This window comes from Schistocerca nitens, chromosome 8, assembly GCF_023898315.1.
Source record: "Schistocerca nitens isolate TAMUIC-IGC-003100 chromosome 8, iqSchNite1.1, whole genome shotgun sequence".
NCBI lineage: Eukaryota > Metazoa > Arthropoda > Insecta > Orthoptera > Acrididae > Schistocerca > Schistocerca nitens.
This window is the reverse complement of record NC_064621.1, coordinates 502,046,883-502,063,525: the sequence shown is the minus strand read 5'-3', so window position 1 is coordinate 502,063,525 and position 16,643 is coordinate 502,046,883. Positions and strand designations below refer to the sequence as shown.

Below are 16,643 nucleotides of genomic sequence, written 5' to 3'. Positions count from 1 at the left end.
GGCAGGAGGAACAAGACTTCTGGTCAGGTGACTACAGGGTTATAAACACAAAATCAAATAGGGGTAATGCAGAAGTAGGTTTAATAATGAATAGGAAAATAGGAATATGATGAAATAAAAGAAATTATTCAGATAGTGAAGGGAGACGAAAATTAAATAGTCATGGGTGACTGGAATTCGGCAGTAGGAAAAGGGAGAGAAGGAAACGTAGTAGGTGAATATGGATTGACGGTAAGAAATGAAAGAGGAAGCCGCCTGGTAGAATTTTGCACAGACCATAGCTTAATCAAAGCTAACACTTGCTTCAAGAATCATAAAAGAAGGTTGTATAAGTGGAAGAAGCCTGGAGATACTGACAGGTTTCAGACAGATTATATAATCGTAAGACAGAGATTCAGGAACCAGGTTTTAAATTGTAAGATATTTCCAGGGGCAGATGTGGACTCTGACCACAATCTATTGGTTATGAACTGTAGATTAAAACTGAAGAAACTGCAAAAAGGTGGGAATTTAAGGAGATGGCACCTGGATAGACTGACTAAACCAGAGTTTCAGGGAGAACATAAGGGAACAATTGACAGGAATGGGGGAAAGAAATACAGTAGAAGAACAATGGGTAGCTTTGAGGGACGAAGTAGTGAAGGCAGCAGAGGATCAAGAACGTAAGAAGACGAGGGCTAGTAGAAATCCTTGGGTAACAGAAGAAATACTGAATTTAATTGATGAAAGGAGAAAATATAAAAATGCAGTAAATGAAGCAGGCAAAAAGGAATACAAACGTCTCAAAAATGAGATCCACAGGAAGTGCAAAATGGCTAAGCAGGGATGGCTAGAGGACAAATGTAAGGATGTAGAGGTATATATCACTAGGGGTAAGATAGATACTGCCTACAGGAAAATTAAAGAGACCTTTGGAGAGAAGAGAACCACTTGTATGAATATCAAGAGCTCAGATAAAAACCCAGTTCCAAGCAAAGAAGGGAAAGCAGAAAGGTGGAAGGAGTATATAGAAGGTCTATACAAGGGCGATGTACTTGAGGACAATGTTATGGAAATGGAAGAGGATGTAGATGAAGATGAAATGGGAGATATGATACTGCGTGAAGAGTTTGACAGAGCACTGAAAGACCTAAGTCGCAACAAGGCTCCGGGAATAGACAACGGCCGGCCAGAGTGGCCGTGCCGTTCCAGGCGCTGCAGTCTGGAGCCGAGCGACCGCTACGGTCGCAGGTTCGAATCCTCCCTCGGGCATGGTTGTGTGTGATGTCCTTAGGTTAGTTAGGTTTAATTAGTTCTACGTTCTAGGCGACTGATGACCTCAGAAGTTAAGTCGCATAGTGCTCAGAGCCATTTGAGCCAATAGACAACATTCCATTAGAGCTGCTGACAGCCTTGGGAGAGCCAGTCCTGACAAAACTCTACCATCTGGCGAGCAAAATGTATGAGACAGGCGAAATACCCTCAGACTTCAAGCAGAATATAATAATTCTAATCCCAAGGAAAGCAGGTGTTGACAGATGTGAAAATTACCGAACTATCAGTTTAATAAGTCACGGCTGCAAAATAATAACGCGAATTCTTTACAGACGAACGGAAAAACTAGTAGAAGCCGACCTCGGGGAAGATCAGTTTGGATTCCGTAGAAATATCGGAACACGTGAGGCAATACTGACCCTACGACGTATCTTAGAAGCTAGATCAAGGAAAGGCAAACCTACTTTTATAGCATTTGTAGACTTAGAGGCAGCTTTTGACAATGTTGACTGGAATACTCTCTTTCAAATTCTGAAGGTGGCAGGGGTGAAATACAGGGAGCGAAAGGCTATTTACAATTTGTACAGAAACCAGATGGCCGTTATAAGAGTCGAGGGATATGAAAGGGAAGCAGTGGTTCGGAAGGGAGTGAGACATGGTTGTAGCCTCTCCCTGATGTTATTCAATCTGTATATTGAGCAAGCAGTGAAGGAAACAAAAGAAAAATTCGGTGTAGGTATTAAAATCTATGGAGAATAAATAAAAAGTTTGACGTTCGCCGATGACATTGTAATTCTGTCAGAGACTGCAAAGGACTTGGAAGAGCAGTTGAACGGAATGGATAGTGTCTTGAAAGGAGGATATAAGATGAACCTCAACAAAAGCAAAACGAGGATAATGGATTGTAGTCGAATTAAGTCGGGTGATGCTGAGGGAATTAGATTAGGAAATGAGACACTTAAAGTAGTAAAGGAGTTTTGCTATTCGGGGAGCAAAATAATTGATGATGGTCGAAGTAGAGAGGATATAAAATGTAGACTGGCAATGGCAAGGAAAGCGTTTCTGAAGAAGAGAAATTTGTCAACATCGAGTATAGATTTAAGTGTCAGGAAGCCGTTTCTGAAAGTATTTGTTTGGAGTGTAGCCATGTATGTAAGTGAAACATGGACGATAAATACACTCCTGGAAATGGAAAAAAGAACACATTGACACCGGTGTGTCAGACCCACCATACTTGCTCCGGACACTGCGAGAGGGCTGTACAAGCAATGATCACACGCACGGCACAGCGGACACACCAGGAACCGCGGTGTTGGCCGTCGAATGGCGCTAGCTGCGCAGCATTTGTGCACCGCCGCCGTCAGTGTCAGCCAGTTTGCCGTGGCATACGGAGCCTCCATCGCAGTCTTTAACACTGGTAGCATGCCGCGACAGCGTGGACGTGAACCGTATGTGCAATTGACGGACTTTGAGCGAGGGCGTATAGTGGGCATGCGGGAGGCCGGGTGGACGTACCGCCGAATTGCTCAACACGTGGGGCGTGAGGTCTCCACAGTACATCGATGTTGTCGCCAGTGGTCGGCGGAATGTGCACGTGCCCGTCGACCTGGGACCGGAACGCAGCGACGCACGGATGCACGCCAAGACCGTAGGATCCTACGCAGTGCCGTAGGGGACCGCACCGCCACTTCCCAGCAAATTAGGGACACTGTTGCTCCTGGGGTATCGGCGAGGACCATTCGCAACCGTCTCCATGAAGCTGGGCTACGGTCCCGCACACCGTTAGGCCGTCTTCCGCTCACGCCCCAACATCGTGCAGCCCGCCTCCAGTGGTGTCGCGACAGGCGTGAATGGAGGGACGAATGGAGACGTGTCGTCTTCAGCGATGAGAGTCGCTTCTGCCTTGGTGCCAATGATGGCCGTATGCGTGTTTGGCGCCGTGCAGGTGAGCGCCACAATCAGGACTGCATACGACCGAGGCACACAGGGCCAACACCCGGCATCATGGTGTGGGGAGCGATCTCCTACACTGGCCGTACACCACTGGTGATCGTCGAGGGGACACTGAATAGTGCACGGTACATCCAAACCGTGATCGAACCCATCGTTCTACCATTCCTAGACCGGCAAGGGAACTTGCTGTTCCAACAGGACAATGCACGTCCGCATGTATCCCGTGCCACCCAACGTGCTCTAGAAGGTGTAAGTCAACCACCCTGGCCAGCAAGATCTCCGGATCTGTCCCCCATTGAGCATGTTTGGGACTGGATGAAGCGTCGTCTCACGCGGTCTGCACGTCCAGCACGAACGCTGGTCCCACTGAGGCGCCAGGTGGAAATGGCATGGCAAGCCGTTCCACAGGACTACATCCAGCATCTCTACGATCGTCTCCATGGGAGAATAGCAGCCTGCATTGCTGCGAAAGGTGGATATACACTGTACTAGTGCCGACATTGTGCCTGCTCTGTTGCCTGTGTCTATGTGCCTGTGGTTCTGTCAGTGTGATCTTGTGATGTATCTGACCCCAGGAATGTGTCAATAAAGTTTCCCCTTCCTGGGACAATGAATTCACGGTGTTCTTATTTCAATTTCCAGGAGTGTAGTTTGGACAAGAAGAGAATAGAAGCTTTTGAAATGTGGTGCTACAGAAGAATGCTGGAGATTAGATGGGTAGATCACATAACTGATGAGCAGGTATTGAATAGGATTGGTGAGAAGAGGTGTTTGTGGCACAGCTTGACTAGAAGAAGGGATAGGTTGGTAGGACATGTCTGAGGCATCAATGGATCACCGATTTAGTATTGGAGGTCAGCGTGGAGGGTAAAAATCGTAGAGGGAGACCAAGAGATGAATACACTAAGCAGATTCAGAAGGATGTAGGTTGCAGTAGGTACTGGGAGATGAAGAAGCTTGCACAGGACAGAGTAGCATGGAGAGCTGCATCAAACCAGTCTCAGGACTGAAGACCACAACAACAACAAAATAACGGAAAGATATAGGTGTTCGTTCTTTCCGCGCGCTACAAGAGATTGGAATAATAGCGAATTGTGAAGATGTTTCGATGAACCCTTTGTCAGGCACTTAAATGTAATTTGCAGAGTATCCATGTAGATGAAGAATGTTAATCACTGTTCTCTCGAGAAATGTATTACCGAAATTTCATTATTATACATCAATTATTTCTTGATGAAGGGTAGTCGACAATGCTGGTGCAGGCACAAGTGTTTCGGAGCACATTATTCATTACACATTATTGAATGTAGGCCTCTCAGTAAATGATCCCAATGTGCTCCTATGTTGACTCAACGACATCGCTAGTTAAGATTATAATGGGCACGGGATCATCGAGATTTGATAGTGGATCAACGGAAACTTCTCAGCTGGTTGGATGAATTACGTTTGTTCTTACACTGGTTCGGTGGGGACAGTAAGGTGTTAGTGGGACATTCAGTTGAGCTTGCCTCGTACCTGTAGTAGTAAACGAAAGCACCATGACACCAGTGTACTATGTGGACTTTCCTGTGGGCCGCCTGCATCCCTTCACGTTTGATGTCTTCTTCGACGGCGGCGACATCTTCCAGCTGGATATCTGTGAGCTACAAGGCAGAATCGTTCTACAGTAGCTTGAGGAGCATGATAGTACGCTTACACTGATGTGCGAGCTACCAAATTTTTCTGATTTGAACCGCGTGTAACATATCTGGAATTTACGGGAATCGTGTGATCTCTGCCCAGACGTCTTGTTCCATACAATTCCGGAACTCTGCCAAGGATTTGCAGAACCCAAGCCATGCACAACCGCTGTTGTAATACGTTCCAAAGATGCACCAACATGGTGCTAAGCATTTGCTCATAATTAGGGTTCCGTACCTCACTCAGTTAAAACGGAATCCTTACAGGATCACTTTGTTGTCTATCCATCTCTATGTCTGCCTGACCGACTGTTCAGAACCCTTTTTCGCAGGAATGGGTAGACTTATCAGGTTGAAATTTATGTCACACATCGAAGTCTACGGTCCTTTGGTGATGAAAAAAAATTGAAGGTTCGAAGTCAATGCAATTAAAAGATACGTCCGTTTAAGTCACAGTTTTGATACTGGCAATCTCAGACATCAAAACCTAGATGGTACTTCCCGTTGACCTACAATCATGTAATATGGCAAGTAGCTGGGTTTCAAACTACAACCAAATGAAAAAATCCGAAAATTGTTAATTTGAAATTATATCACACGAAAAAAAAACTGTCATTTGTTATCAGAATGTCTGCCTGCCCGTCCGTCTGTTAAGGCCCCTTTCTCTTAGGAGCCAGTGGCCGTATCAAGTTGAAATTTATGTCGCAAGCTAAGATATAAGTCCCCTTGCCGCTGTAATAGACGTTAACTTTAAAGTCAATGCAGTCAAATGGTTCAAATGGCTCTAAGCACTATGGGACATAACATCTGAGGTCATCATTCCCCTATAACTTAGAACTACTTAAACCTAACTAACCTAAGGACATCACACACATCCATACCCGAGGCAGGATTCTAATCCACTTTCCGTTGACCTATAATCGTGAAATGTGGCAAGTAGCCAACCCAAAGGAAAAAATTCAAAAATTGTTAATTTATAATTTCTCACATGAAAAAAAAAAATATTTCTTTTGCCTTTTTTTCCGACTTCGAACTTGAAATTAAAACATTCTCGAAAGTCTTGGAATCCCTGAGACCGATATCTTGGCAGTATCAGTGTCGACAACAGGCAAAAAATGAACTGTCTTTGTACCTAATTAAATTTGTACAGAACGCTTTGTGAGCGTGTCGTACTCGCACCTGATCTTTCTATCTTATTTTGTCTTTATCATCTAAAAATTGACACATGTTCACCCAGGCTTCAAGGAGACTGATCTCACCTAGGGTAGAGGCCTCAATCTGACCTGAGGAAACATTCGAATAAATAACCGTCCTTTCTTGCTTGACGATTTGCAAAGGGAATAATGATATTTAAAATACTAATGTTTTGATAGGACGGATTTATTAAAAACTAAAAATCACACGTCAAAATGGTAACTGGTTTCGATTTTATCAAAAATCATATTCAGACCATGTCTCATCAGGTGGTGAGCAGAGACGACTGGTAACGTGTGGTTTTTAATTGTTAATAAATCTGTGCGAACACGACTGATTAGTATTTTAATTATCTATCAGATCGCTGTTATTTCCAGTAACGTTTTCAAAAGTGAATAGAGACATCTTTTTAATGATATACTGCTAATGAAATATTTTTAAATGTTTGCAGAAATACCTCGTGCACTGATGCGTAAGTAAGTGTAGCATTATTGGCTGGACATTCGAGCTTCTCCTTGACAGGCCCCGCAGCCTGCGACCTCCTGGTCCGGAGTTCGAGACGCGCTGTCCCTCGCGGACGACTGTGCCCAGCCAAAGCTTCAAGGCGCGCAGCCCACTACTGGCTCCGAGGATTGCCTCTACCTCAACGTGTTCGTGCCGACTGCGGCGAGTGGTTCTTTGCCCCTGATGGTTCACATCCACGGTGGTACATTCAGGACTGGTTCTCCTTCCAATGGCGCACCGGACTATTTTGTGGAGAAAGGCGTCGTGATGGTCTCAGTCGCTTATCGTCTCGGTGCCCTCGGTAAGTCAATCCTTTTGCTTGTAGCTTTACTTGATGTATTCACTATTCAGGTACTATTTCGACACATTTCAGATAAATCCTGAAGTTTCTGCCACTAAAAGAAAGCCACTAGTGGTTTATAATTTTCAGTGAGGGTTTAATGTCAAAATACAGCATATCACTATCAAAATGTAAATATTGCCACACACATTTAGAGAAGGATTACTGTTGCAAAGAAGGCCGATCCAGAATGGTGGAATGTTACTGAGCCATCATCTTGAAATGTTATGGTTCAAAAATACTGATACAAATTAGTTACAAAAGACAGGAATAGTGTTAGAATTTGATCTCAAGTAAGACCAGTTTGGATTACGGTGAAAAGTAGGAAGAGGCGAGGCAATACTGACGCTACGACTTCACTTAGAACTCACGAAAGATGGTCCTGCGTTTCCAGAAGATTCAGAGAAGGATCTGGAAATTTTTGATTGTAATAGACTCATTGATATTGTGAGGGTAGCAGGGATAAAATACCGAGACTGAAAATCTGTCTACAAATTACATAGAAACCAGACAGCAATTATGAGAGTCGGATGACAAAAAATGGAAGCTGTAATTGAAAACGGAGAGAAATAGTCTTATAACTTATTCTCGATGTTATTCAGTTGGCACATCGACTAAGCAGTAAAGGAAACGATGAAGAGATTTCTAAAGGATTTAAAGTCCAGGAAAAAGAATTTGAATGTTTGTGGTTCACCAATTACTTTGTAATTCTGTCACAAACGGCAGCATACCAGAAAAAAAATAAACAGAATGCGCCCTTGAAAAGAAATTGTAAGATGAAAGTTAAAAAATAGAAAAAGACAGGGTTGTGGAATGCACCTGAATTAAATGATATGTTGCTGTGCGAATCACATTAGGAAATCAGACTCTAAATGTAGTCGATGAGTTTTGGTATTTGGGCAACAAAGTAACCAAGAAATTGCAGAAGTAGTTCAAATGGCTCTGAGGTCATCAGTCCCCTTGAACTCAAAACTACTTAAACCTAACTAACCTAAGGATATCATACACATCCATGCCCGAGGCAGGATTCGAACTTGCGACCGTAACGGTCGCGCGGTTCCATACTGCAGAAGTAGAGATGATACAAAATGGAAATACGAAGATACGGATTCCATCGTCGCTTCTGTTTGCACACATAGAACCAGCACTGTTTCTAGCTACGCTATGAGTGACAGATGGTCAAATGCATGGCATAGAAAGTTACCATGGTTCCTTCAGATCCGAAGGCCTACTGGTTTGATGACACATCTTCGCCGGCCGCAGTGGCCGAGCGGTTCTAGGCGCTTCAGAGCCATTTGAACCATTTTGAACACATCTTCAATTTTTCGACGTAATTGAGTTCTCACAAGTGCACCTCACGGACTGCTCTACCCTCTTATATTTTCCTCATACTTTCAGGATTTGAATATTAATACTTTAAGCTCGTTTTCCTAATCTAGTACGACACAATTTTTAAAAAAAGTCTCTGAAAAGTAGATTTATGAAAATTTGTGGTAAGGTATGGGACCAAACTGCCGAGGTCATCGGTCCCTAAGCTTACACACTACTTAAAGTAACTTACGCTAAGGAAAACACACCCATGCCCGAGGGAGGATTCGAACCTCCGACGGGGCGAGGCGCGCGAACCTTGACGAGGCGCCGACCGCTCGGCTAACCCACGCAGCGGAAAGTAGATTTCCGAGCGCTGTTAAGCCTAAAATATTTCGGTCTCATTACCACAGTCGCCGGTGGTTGACCACATACTCATTCTACTCATCATTCCTACCCCCTCCCCTCCCCTCACGTCACACCCTCCACACATGTATCCCATCGCAATATCCCAATAAAAAGACAACTGCCTGAGCGTGTCTCGTAATCGTAAAGCCATTGATTAGATTCTCATCGGCAACAGGGTTGTTTTTCGTTTAACTAATTTCCATACATAGTAACAAACGGAAATATTATTTAAGAAATACTGAATCACAATTTTTTAATAAAAATAACAGCCTTTATTCTGAAATACCAAATGCACGAAAATGTGAGTGTTGATGATAAATTAGAATGTTATACAAAAATTCAACTCATCAAACACAAAACATACTTTTTTATTTTCTAAGGTTGAACAGTATTATTGACGTAGAGAATTGTTTCCATTTAAGAGAGAATTGTTTCCAATTAAGACACTTGAGATGTCATATACAGGGTGTTACAAAAAGGTACGGCCAAACTTTCAGGAAACATACCTCACACACAAAGAAAGAAAATATGTTATGTGGACATGTGTCCGGAAACACTTACTTTCCATGTTAGAGCTCATTTTATTACTTCTCTTCAAATCACATTAATCATGGAATGGAAACACACAGCAACAGAACGTACCAGCGTGACTTCAAACACAGGAAATGTTCAAAATGTCCTCCGTTAGCGAGGATACATGCATACACCCTCCGTCGCACGGAATCCCTGATGCGCTGATGCAGCCCTGGAGAATGGCGTATTGTATCACAGCCGTCCACAATACGAGCACGAAGAGTCTCTACATTTGGTACCGGGTTTGCGTAGACAAGAGCTTTCAAATCCCCCCATAAATGAAAGTCAAGAGGGTTGAGGTCAGGAGAGCGTGGAGGCCATGGAATTGGTCCGCCTCTACCAATCCATTGGTTGCCGAATCTGTTGTTGAGAAGCGTACGAACACTTCGGCTAAAATGTGCAGGAGCTCCATCGTGCATGAACCACTTGTTGTGTCTGTCGTACTTGTAAAGCCACATGTTCTAGCAGCACAGGTAGAGTATCCCGTACGAAATCATGATAACGTGCTCTATTGAGCGTAGGTGGAAGAACATGGGGCCCAATCAAGACATCACCAACAATGCTAGTACTGTAGAGCAATGAGTCGCATGTCAACACAAGCACCGAAGTCAACATTACCTTCCTTCAATTGGGCCAACTGACGGTGAATCGAGGAAGTACAGTACACACTGACGAAACTAAAATGAGCTCTAACATGGAAATTAAGCGTTTCCGGACACATGTCCACATAACATCTTTTCTTTATTTGTGTGTGAGGAATGTTTCCTGAAAGTTTGGCCGTACTTTTTTGTAACACCGTGTATATAGCCTGAGTCACTTAAGACGTAACACTCCTTTTATTTCACGAACGGTTACGCATATCGAAACTCAGTTATCGGAAAATGTTAGAGAGTCGGGGGCCACGTATGTTTTTGTTTGGTTAACGTTTTTAGCGCCGGTATCAACTGAGATACTCAAGTGAGTTCGTTTTTTTATATGGAACTGTATACTTTTTATAACTTCGTTCGATAGTTCTTGAGAAGACAAATACAATATATAGCGCATGTTATTGTTGGCATTGAAATCTGTCGTAAAAACGTTGGAGAAATGCCCTAGAATTTGAGAGCACAGCGGCGGGAAACAGCACGAGCAGTGCAAACACTGCCAAGCAGCCGTCTCGGACCCGGCTGCGTAGTTTTATACCGTAAGGTAGGCCTGCGCTTTCCACTTGAACCAACTTACAACCTAGATGCAGGTTCATCGACGAGTGTTGCATATGGAAATACGTCATATGCTAGAAACTAGGACTTAGGAAAACTATCTCACATTTGTGCTTCCTCCCAGATATACGTGAGCTGAAACAGAGAAATCAGCCGTTCATTCTTAAAAAATTGAAGAATTCTTACATGCTGCAAAAAGCCACTACCGTATTAAATATCTAAATATTAGAAAGAAGATTTGACCTATCTTTTCCGGTACGTGGTCGGGTCGTATGCTTCTCAGAGATGAAACACGTGCTGCCAGATAACTGTCTCTACCTATACTGTTCTAAATTATAGCATATGGGATACATTCGTTGAACTAAATATTTTATTAAAAATGGATTGGTGACCATCTGTGCACCTCAAAACAAATATTGTTCTTAACGAAACGTCATTTCATACTGAACGTAAGAGCGTAATGATAGTGTTAATAGATGCGTGCAATACACACTGACGACTTATTTGAGACTGCAGTGCAATTTAGTACACACATAAATGAAATAAACAATTCACATAATAAAATTTTATCTTCCAAAAAGCGTCTCATCCTTTGTTTAAACATGCAAACTGTTGACCATGGATTGAAAGGCCATTTGCAATCGCCGTTCGAAAGAACGGTGGATGATATGGTAGGGCATGCACTGGCGATTCGGTAACACGTATCGTTTGGCGTAGTTGGGGCTTCGTCATAGACTGCGTCTCTGAGTGCTCCCCAAAGATAGAAATCAAAAGGACTCAAATCGGGGGACTTTGCAGGTCATTTGACAGCAGAATTTCGTCCTGTCCCACTCTGTAATTTCCTACAACGCCGCACCGTACGTTTACGCTCCACAGCTGTTGACGGTGCGCCAGACGAAGCCAGTGTGGATTTTCCGCTGCCCAGTAGTGCATGTTATGTAAATTTAAGTTAGCGTGGTTAGCAAACGTTGCTTCATCGGTAAAGAGCGCACCTTAGAAAAATCTAGGGTCGTCCCTCAGTTGGTAAAGAGCAAACCGACAAAATTCTGTACGACGTTTGAGATCATCGTCGGTGAGTGCCTGATGTAGTTGCAGATGATAGAGATGGAAGTTCTGTCGATGCAAGATGCGAATGATACTCGTCTCGTTGATTCCATTTTCCTTGGCAACATGTCTACAACCACGGTGCGGTTTCATTAGCGTTGTAGTCAGAATAGCTACTTCGTGTTCTCTGTCGGTTGCAGTCTTCATTCTAGTCCGGTTTTTGACATTCAAGCAGCCTGTCCGCGCTGCCTTCTTAATAATTCGTGCAACTGGCTGGAGTGTCGGAAAATGGCTATCCGGATAGATAGCCCAATATCACTGTACTGTTCTTACGGCGTTTATTTTACATCAACTATATAACAGTAGTATATCCTATTTCTCCTCATTGGCGTACACGTCTGCACGCAACGAATGTTGAAGCAGAAATGAGCGGCCTGCAGTGAAACAGTAAACAGAATAACACGAGAGCTCTGCTTGGCGGTGTTTGCACCGCTATGCCGTTTCGGCCATGGTGCTCTCAAATTCTAGGACATTTCTCTAACTTAACTAACGACAGGTTTCAAAGTCAACATTAACAAACGCTGTAATTGTCTTCACAAGAGCTATCGAATGCAGTTATAAAAAGTACACGGTTCCCTTTAAGAAAACGTACCTTCTTCAATGTCTCCGCTGCTGTCAGCACTAAAAACATTAACCAAACAAAAAATACGGGCCCCTCGACGCTCTAACATTTGCCGGAAAGAGCATTTCGATAAGTGTAACGATTCACGAAACTAAAGGTCATTAATCCGCCAGGATTCGATCTGGGGCCGGCGCTCCTACCCGAGTCCAGGAAGCAGCCCCCTGGCGGGTCGTCATAGTTCAAGAGATATGATGTCATAAACAATGGGATGCGTGAAAGGCTGCCGCATTGTGCATGATGTTTAAAATTTATTACTTGTTTGCTACTAACTCTATTCGCAACACATTTCGTAGACAGTATCCACAAATGTCGCTGAATGTTGCTACACAAATATATCAATGTACTCACATAGATAGAGACATATGACCCCATAAACACTGAGATGTGTGGAAAGATGCCGCATCATGCGTGAAGTTTTAATACATTTATTCTTTACGACCAAGACATTCCTACAGTTGAACCAACTTAACGAAATCCCTGCCACCTGGCAGCCCTTTTGACAGCTATCAACTATGAAGTGCAAAAGGCTGTAGGCGAAAACAACAGCCGTTTATAGAGCTATGAAGAGGAGTTAAAATAGACACGTTTAGAAAATCGCGTTGCAGATACACGAAGCAACTGCACGCAGGATATTGGAACTGTGTGATAATTTCAAAGGTGTTTTCACGAATGTATGGAAATGACATTTTATCGGTATTACATTAAAAATACTGTTAATTTTTGTTTTGTTTTCGTTTCTAATAGAAATTTGCCAAATGAATACCTGGGCAATACCGGGTTTGCCAGCTAGTATGAAAATAAAGTATACGGCCAGCGGGAGGTGAAAGTTCCCCTGTAACTCATGCATTTATATATAAGATCATTATATTCAAGCCACATAACACAGTACGCAGCGTCAAATACCATGTAATGTGACACACAAGCATTGTATTTCATAATTAAAAAAACAGGAATTCTTGCAGACCGCAAACAAACCCCGCCTTTTACCGTAGCTCGTTTGTATGAAAAATGATCCTGGAGGAAGGAAAGAAAATCTTGAAATTATCGCCAGCTTTCCTTACGCACGGCTTGTTCCAATATGTCTACTACCTGCCTAAGGGTGTCTGTCTCACAAGCTCTCCGCGTTTTTATTCTGCCCAGAGTCCTACCGCATCACTAAGGACCAGCGATGATGCCGTAAAAAGCGCTTTTAAGTTACAGGGTTCTAATTTTGTGTTCTTGCTATGAAAGATGACGCAGATACTTTAGAAAAATAGAAACTGCGGCAAGTACATCAACACTGACTGCTTTCATCCTGAAGAATGTGAGTCAGATGTAGAAATCAGTGTCATCTAGCATCTGAGAATTGATCTGGATGAGCATAGGTCAGATAATCTAAGGATAATATAATTTATTTATATAAATTATACGCCATCTAGTGTTACGAGTAACTCTAAAATATTTCTGTTTGCTGATGACACTAGCTTGGTAGGAAAGGATGTAGTGTGCATCATTGGTTCGATTTCAAATAGTGCAGTTCATTACCTAAGATTATGACTTGTAGAAAATAAACTAACGTTAAATTACAGTAAGACTCAGTTTTTACAGTTTCTGACACACAATTCAACAAAACCTGACGTTTTTACTTCACAGAATGGGCATATGATTAGTGAAACTGAACAGTTCAAATTTCTGGGTGTTCAGATGGATAAAAAACTGTCGTGGAAAGCCCACGTTCAGGATCTTGTTCAAAGACTTAATGCTGCAATTTTTACTATTCGAAAGGTATCTGAAGTGAGTCATCGTTCGACACGAAAATTAGTCTACTTTGCTTATTTTCATTCGCTTATGTCGTATGGTATTATATTTTGGGGTACCTCTTCCCATTCTTAAAGGACATTTTTCGCTCAGAAACGGGTGGTTCGGGCGATAAGTGATGTAAGTTCACGAACCTCTTGTCGACCACTGTTCACGAGTCTGGGTATTTTGACATTGGCCTCTCAATATATATCCCTTAGTTAACAATATTAACTTATTCCCAAGAATAAGAAACTTTCATTCAGTTAATACTCGGCATAAATCAAACCTGCATTTGAATCGAAATTCCTTAACAGCTGCATCCATTTTCAATAAGCTACCACTCGAATTCAAACATCTTAGCAGTAATCCACGCTCGTTAAAACTGAAAGAGTTTCCTCATGGATCACTCCTATTCTGTCGAGGAGTTCCTTGAAAAATTAAGCTGATTCTTGTGGCATTGTTTATTTCGTTTACTTAAACTTATGGATTGACTTTTTTCGCGTTCATAAACATTTGATTTTTATATGTTATTACTTTTATGTCATAATTTCATGTGCTGACACGTTCGATGACCTTGGAGATTGGCTCCTCAATTTGGTCCTACGGAACTTGACGTGTAAAGAAAAAATTAAAAATATAAAATATCTCCCTGCGATATGCACTTATCTGCAGCAACTGACATTTCTGTTGTGATGATAACGTTTGAAGCATATTTGCTTCCTTTGTATATACTACCAGAGGTAGTATACCGATATACCACATAAAGGCCCCATGCTTATCCAACTGCTTCTAAACATCCATACGTCACCTTGGGCTTCAGGGAGCCACTTACTCTCTAGCTATATCCACAATCTGCAAAAACATAATTAATAAACCGATACCAAGAGATCAGTACATTAAGCAAGAAAACTGTGACTAGTCGTCTCCCAAATACGTCGACAAACACTATTATGCTTATCTTGCTGTAGAGTCCTATTGTGTAGGATATTTTGCCTCTCGTCAAAAGAATCAAAAACCACATATACATCAACATCTACATGAGTACTCTGCAATACACAATCAAGCACCTGGCAGAGGGTTCATCGAACCACCTTTAAGCTATTTCTTTACCGTTCCACTCTCGAACAGCGAGCGGAGAAAACAAACATTTAAATCTCTCCGAGCGGATGCGGATCCCATAGCTCGCGGCTATACTCCAGAAGAGGACGGGAAAGCGTAGTGTAGGCAGTCTCTTTAGAAGACATGTTACATTTTCTACCAACAAATCGCAGTCTTTGGCTCGCTTTTCGCACAACATTACCTATGTGATTTTTCCAATTACGAATAATTGTAGCCTAAATATTAGTTGAATTCACAGCCTTTGGATTTGTGTGATTTATCGTGTAACCGAAATTTAGTGGATTCCTTTTAGTACTCATGTGGATAACTTCACACCTTTCATTATTTAGAGTAAATTGCCACTTTTCGCATCATATAGATATCTTCACTAAATAATTTTGTAACTGGTTTTAATCATGTGATGATTTTACAAAACAGTAAATGACAGCATGGTCTCCAAACAGTTTAAGAACGCTGCTGAGACTGCCTCCAAAATCATTTACGTGTAGATCAGAAACAGCAGAAGGCCTATAATGTTTCCTTGCGGAATGCGAGACGTTACATCTGTTTTACTAGATTATGTCAAGTTCTACGAACTATGACCTTTCTGACAGTAAATTACGAATCCAATCGCACAGCTGAGATGGTAGTCTTAGAGACATAATTTGATTAGAAGTTCCTTGCGAGGAAAGGTGATAAAAGCCTTCTAGAAGTCTAAAATTGTGGAATCAGTTTGACATGCCCTGTTGATAGCATTCATCACTTCGTGAGAATAAATAAGTACGCGTCTGATTAGCCGAGCGGTCTAAGGCGCTGCAGTCATGGCCGCCTTCTAGAAGTCTAAAATTGTGGAATCAGCTTGACATGCCCTGTTGATAGCATTCATCACTTCGTGAGAATAAATAGGTGACGCGTCTGATTAGCCGAGCGGTCTTAGGCGCTGCAGTCATGGCCTGTGCAGCTGGTCCCGGCGGAGGTTCGAGTCCTCCCTCGGGCATAGGATAATTTAGATTAAGTAGTGTGTAAGCTTAGGGACTGATGACCTTAGCAGTTAAGTCCCATAAGATTTCACACACATTTGAACATTAAAGAAAAGGTAGTTGTATTTCACAAGAAAGTTATTTTTTGAAGCTGTGGTCGCTATTTGTCAATAAATCGATTTCTTCGAGGTATTTCATAAAGTTTGAACATAGTATATGTTTTAAAATCCTGCTGCAAGTCGACGTTAGCTATATAGATCCGTTATTTAGTGGATTGCACTTATTTTTTTCTGGCGTTTTGGAATGACCTGAGCAACTTTCAAGTCTTTAGGTACGTATCTCTCGGTGAGCGAGCCGTTGTGTGTGATTGCTACGTATGGAGCTACTATGTCAGCGTACTCTGAAAGAAACATAACTGGTATACCATCTGGAGTGGAGGCGTTGCCATTATAAAGCGATTTAAGCTGCTTCGCTTCGCCAACGATACCTAGTTTTAACTTACTGATGTTAGCAGTTGTTCTTGATTCAAATTCTGCACTATTTACGTCGTCTTCTTTGGTGAAGGAATTTCGGAAAACTGTGTTTGGTAACTCTACTTTGATGGCACTGTCTTCAGTAACATCGTAAAGTGAAGGTATTGATTGTAAC

The 16,643-nt window shown here is 42.3% G+C and overlaps 1 protein-coding gene across 1 annotated transcript in view; it reads left to right on the top strand.

Moving 5' to 3' along the window:
• LOC126199639 (cholinesterase-like) overlaps positions 1-16,643 on the top strand; it is a 71,264-nt gene that overhangs the window by 28,456 nt on the left and 26,165 nt on the right. The window contains exon 2 of the mRNA XM_049936565.1: positions 6,603-6,885. Coding sequence (XP_049792522.1) covers positions 6,603-6,885 — 283 coding nt within the window. The remainder of the gene's footprint in view (positions 1-6,602; positions 6,886-16,643) is intronic.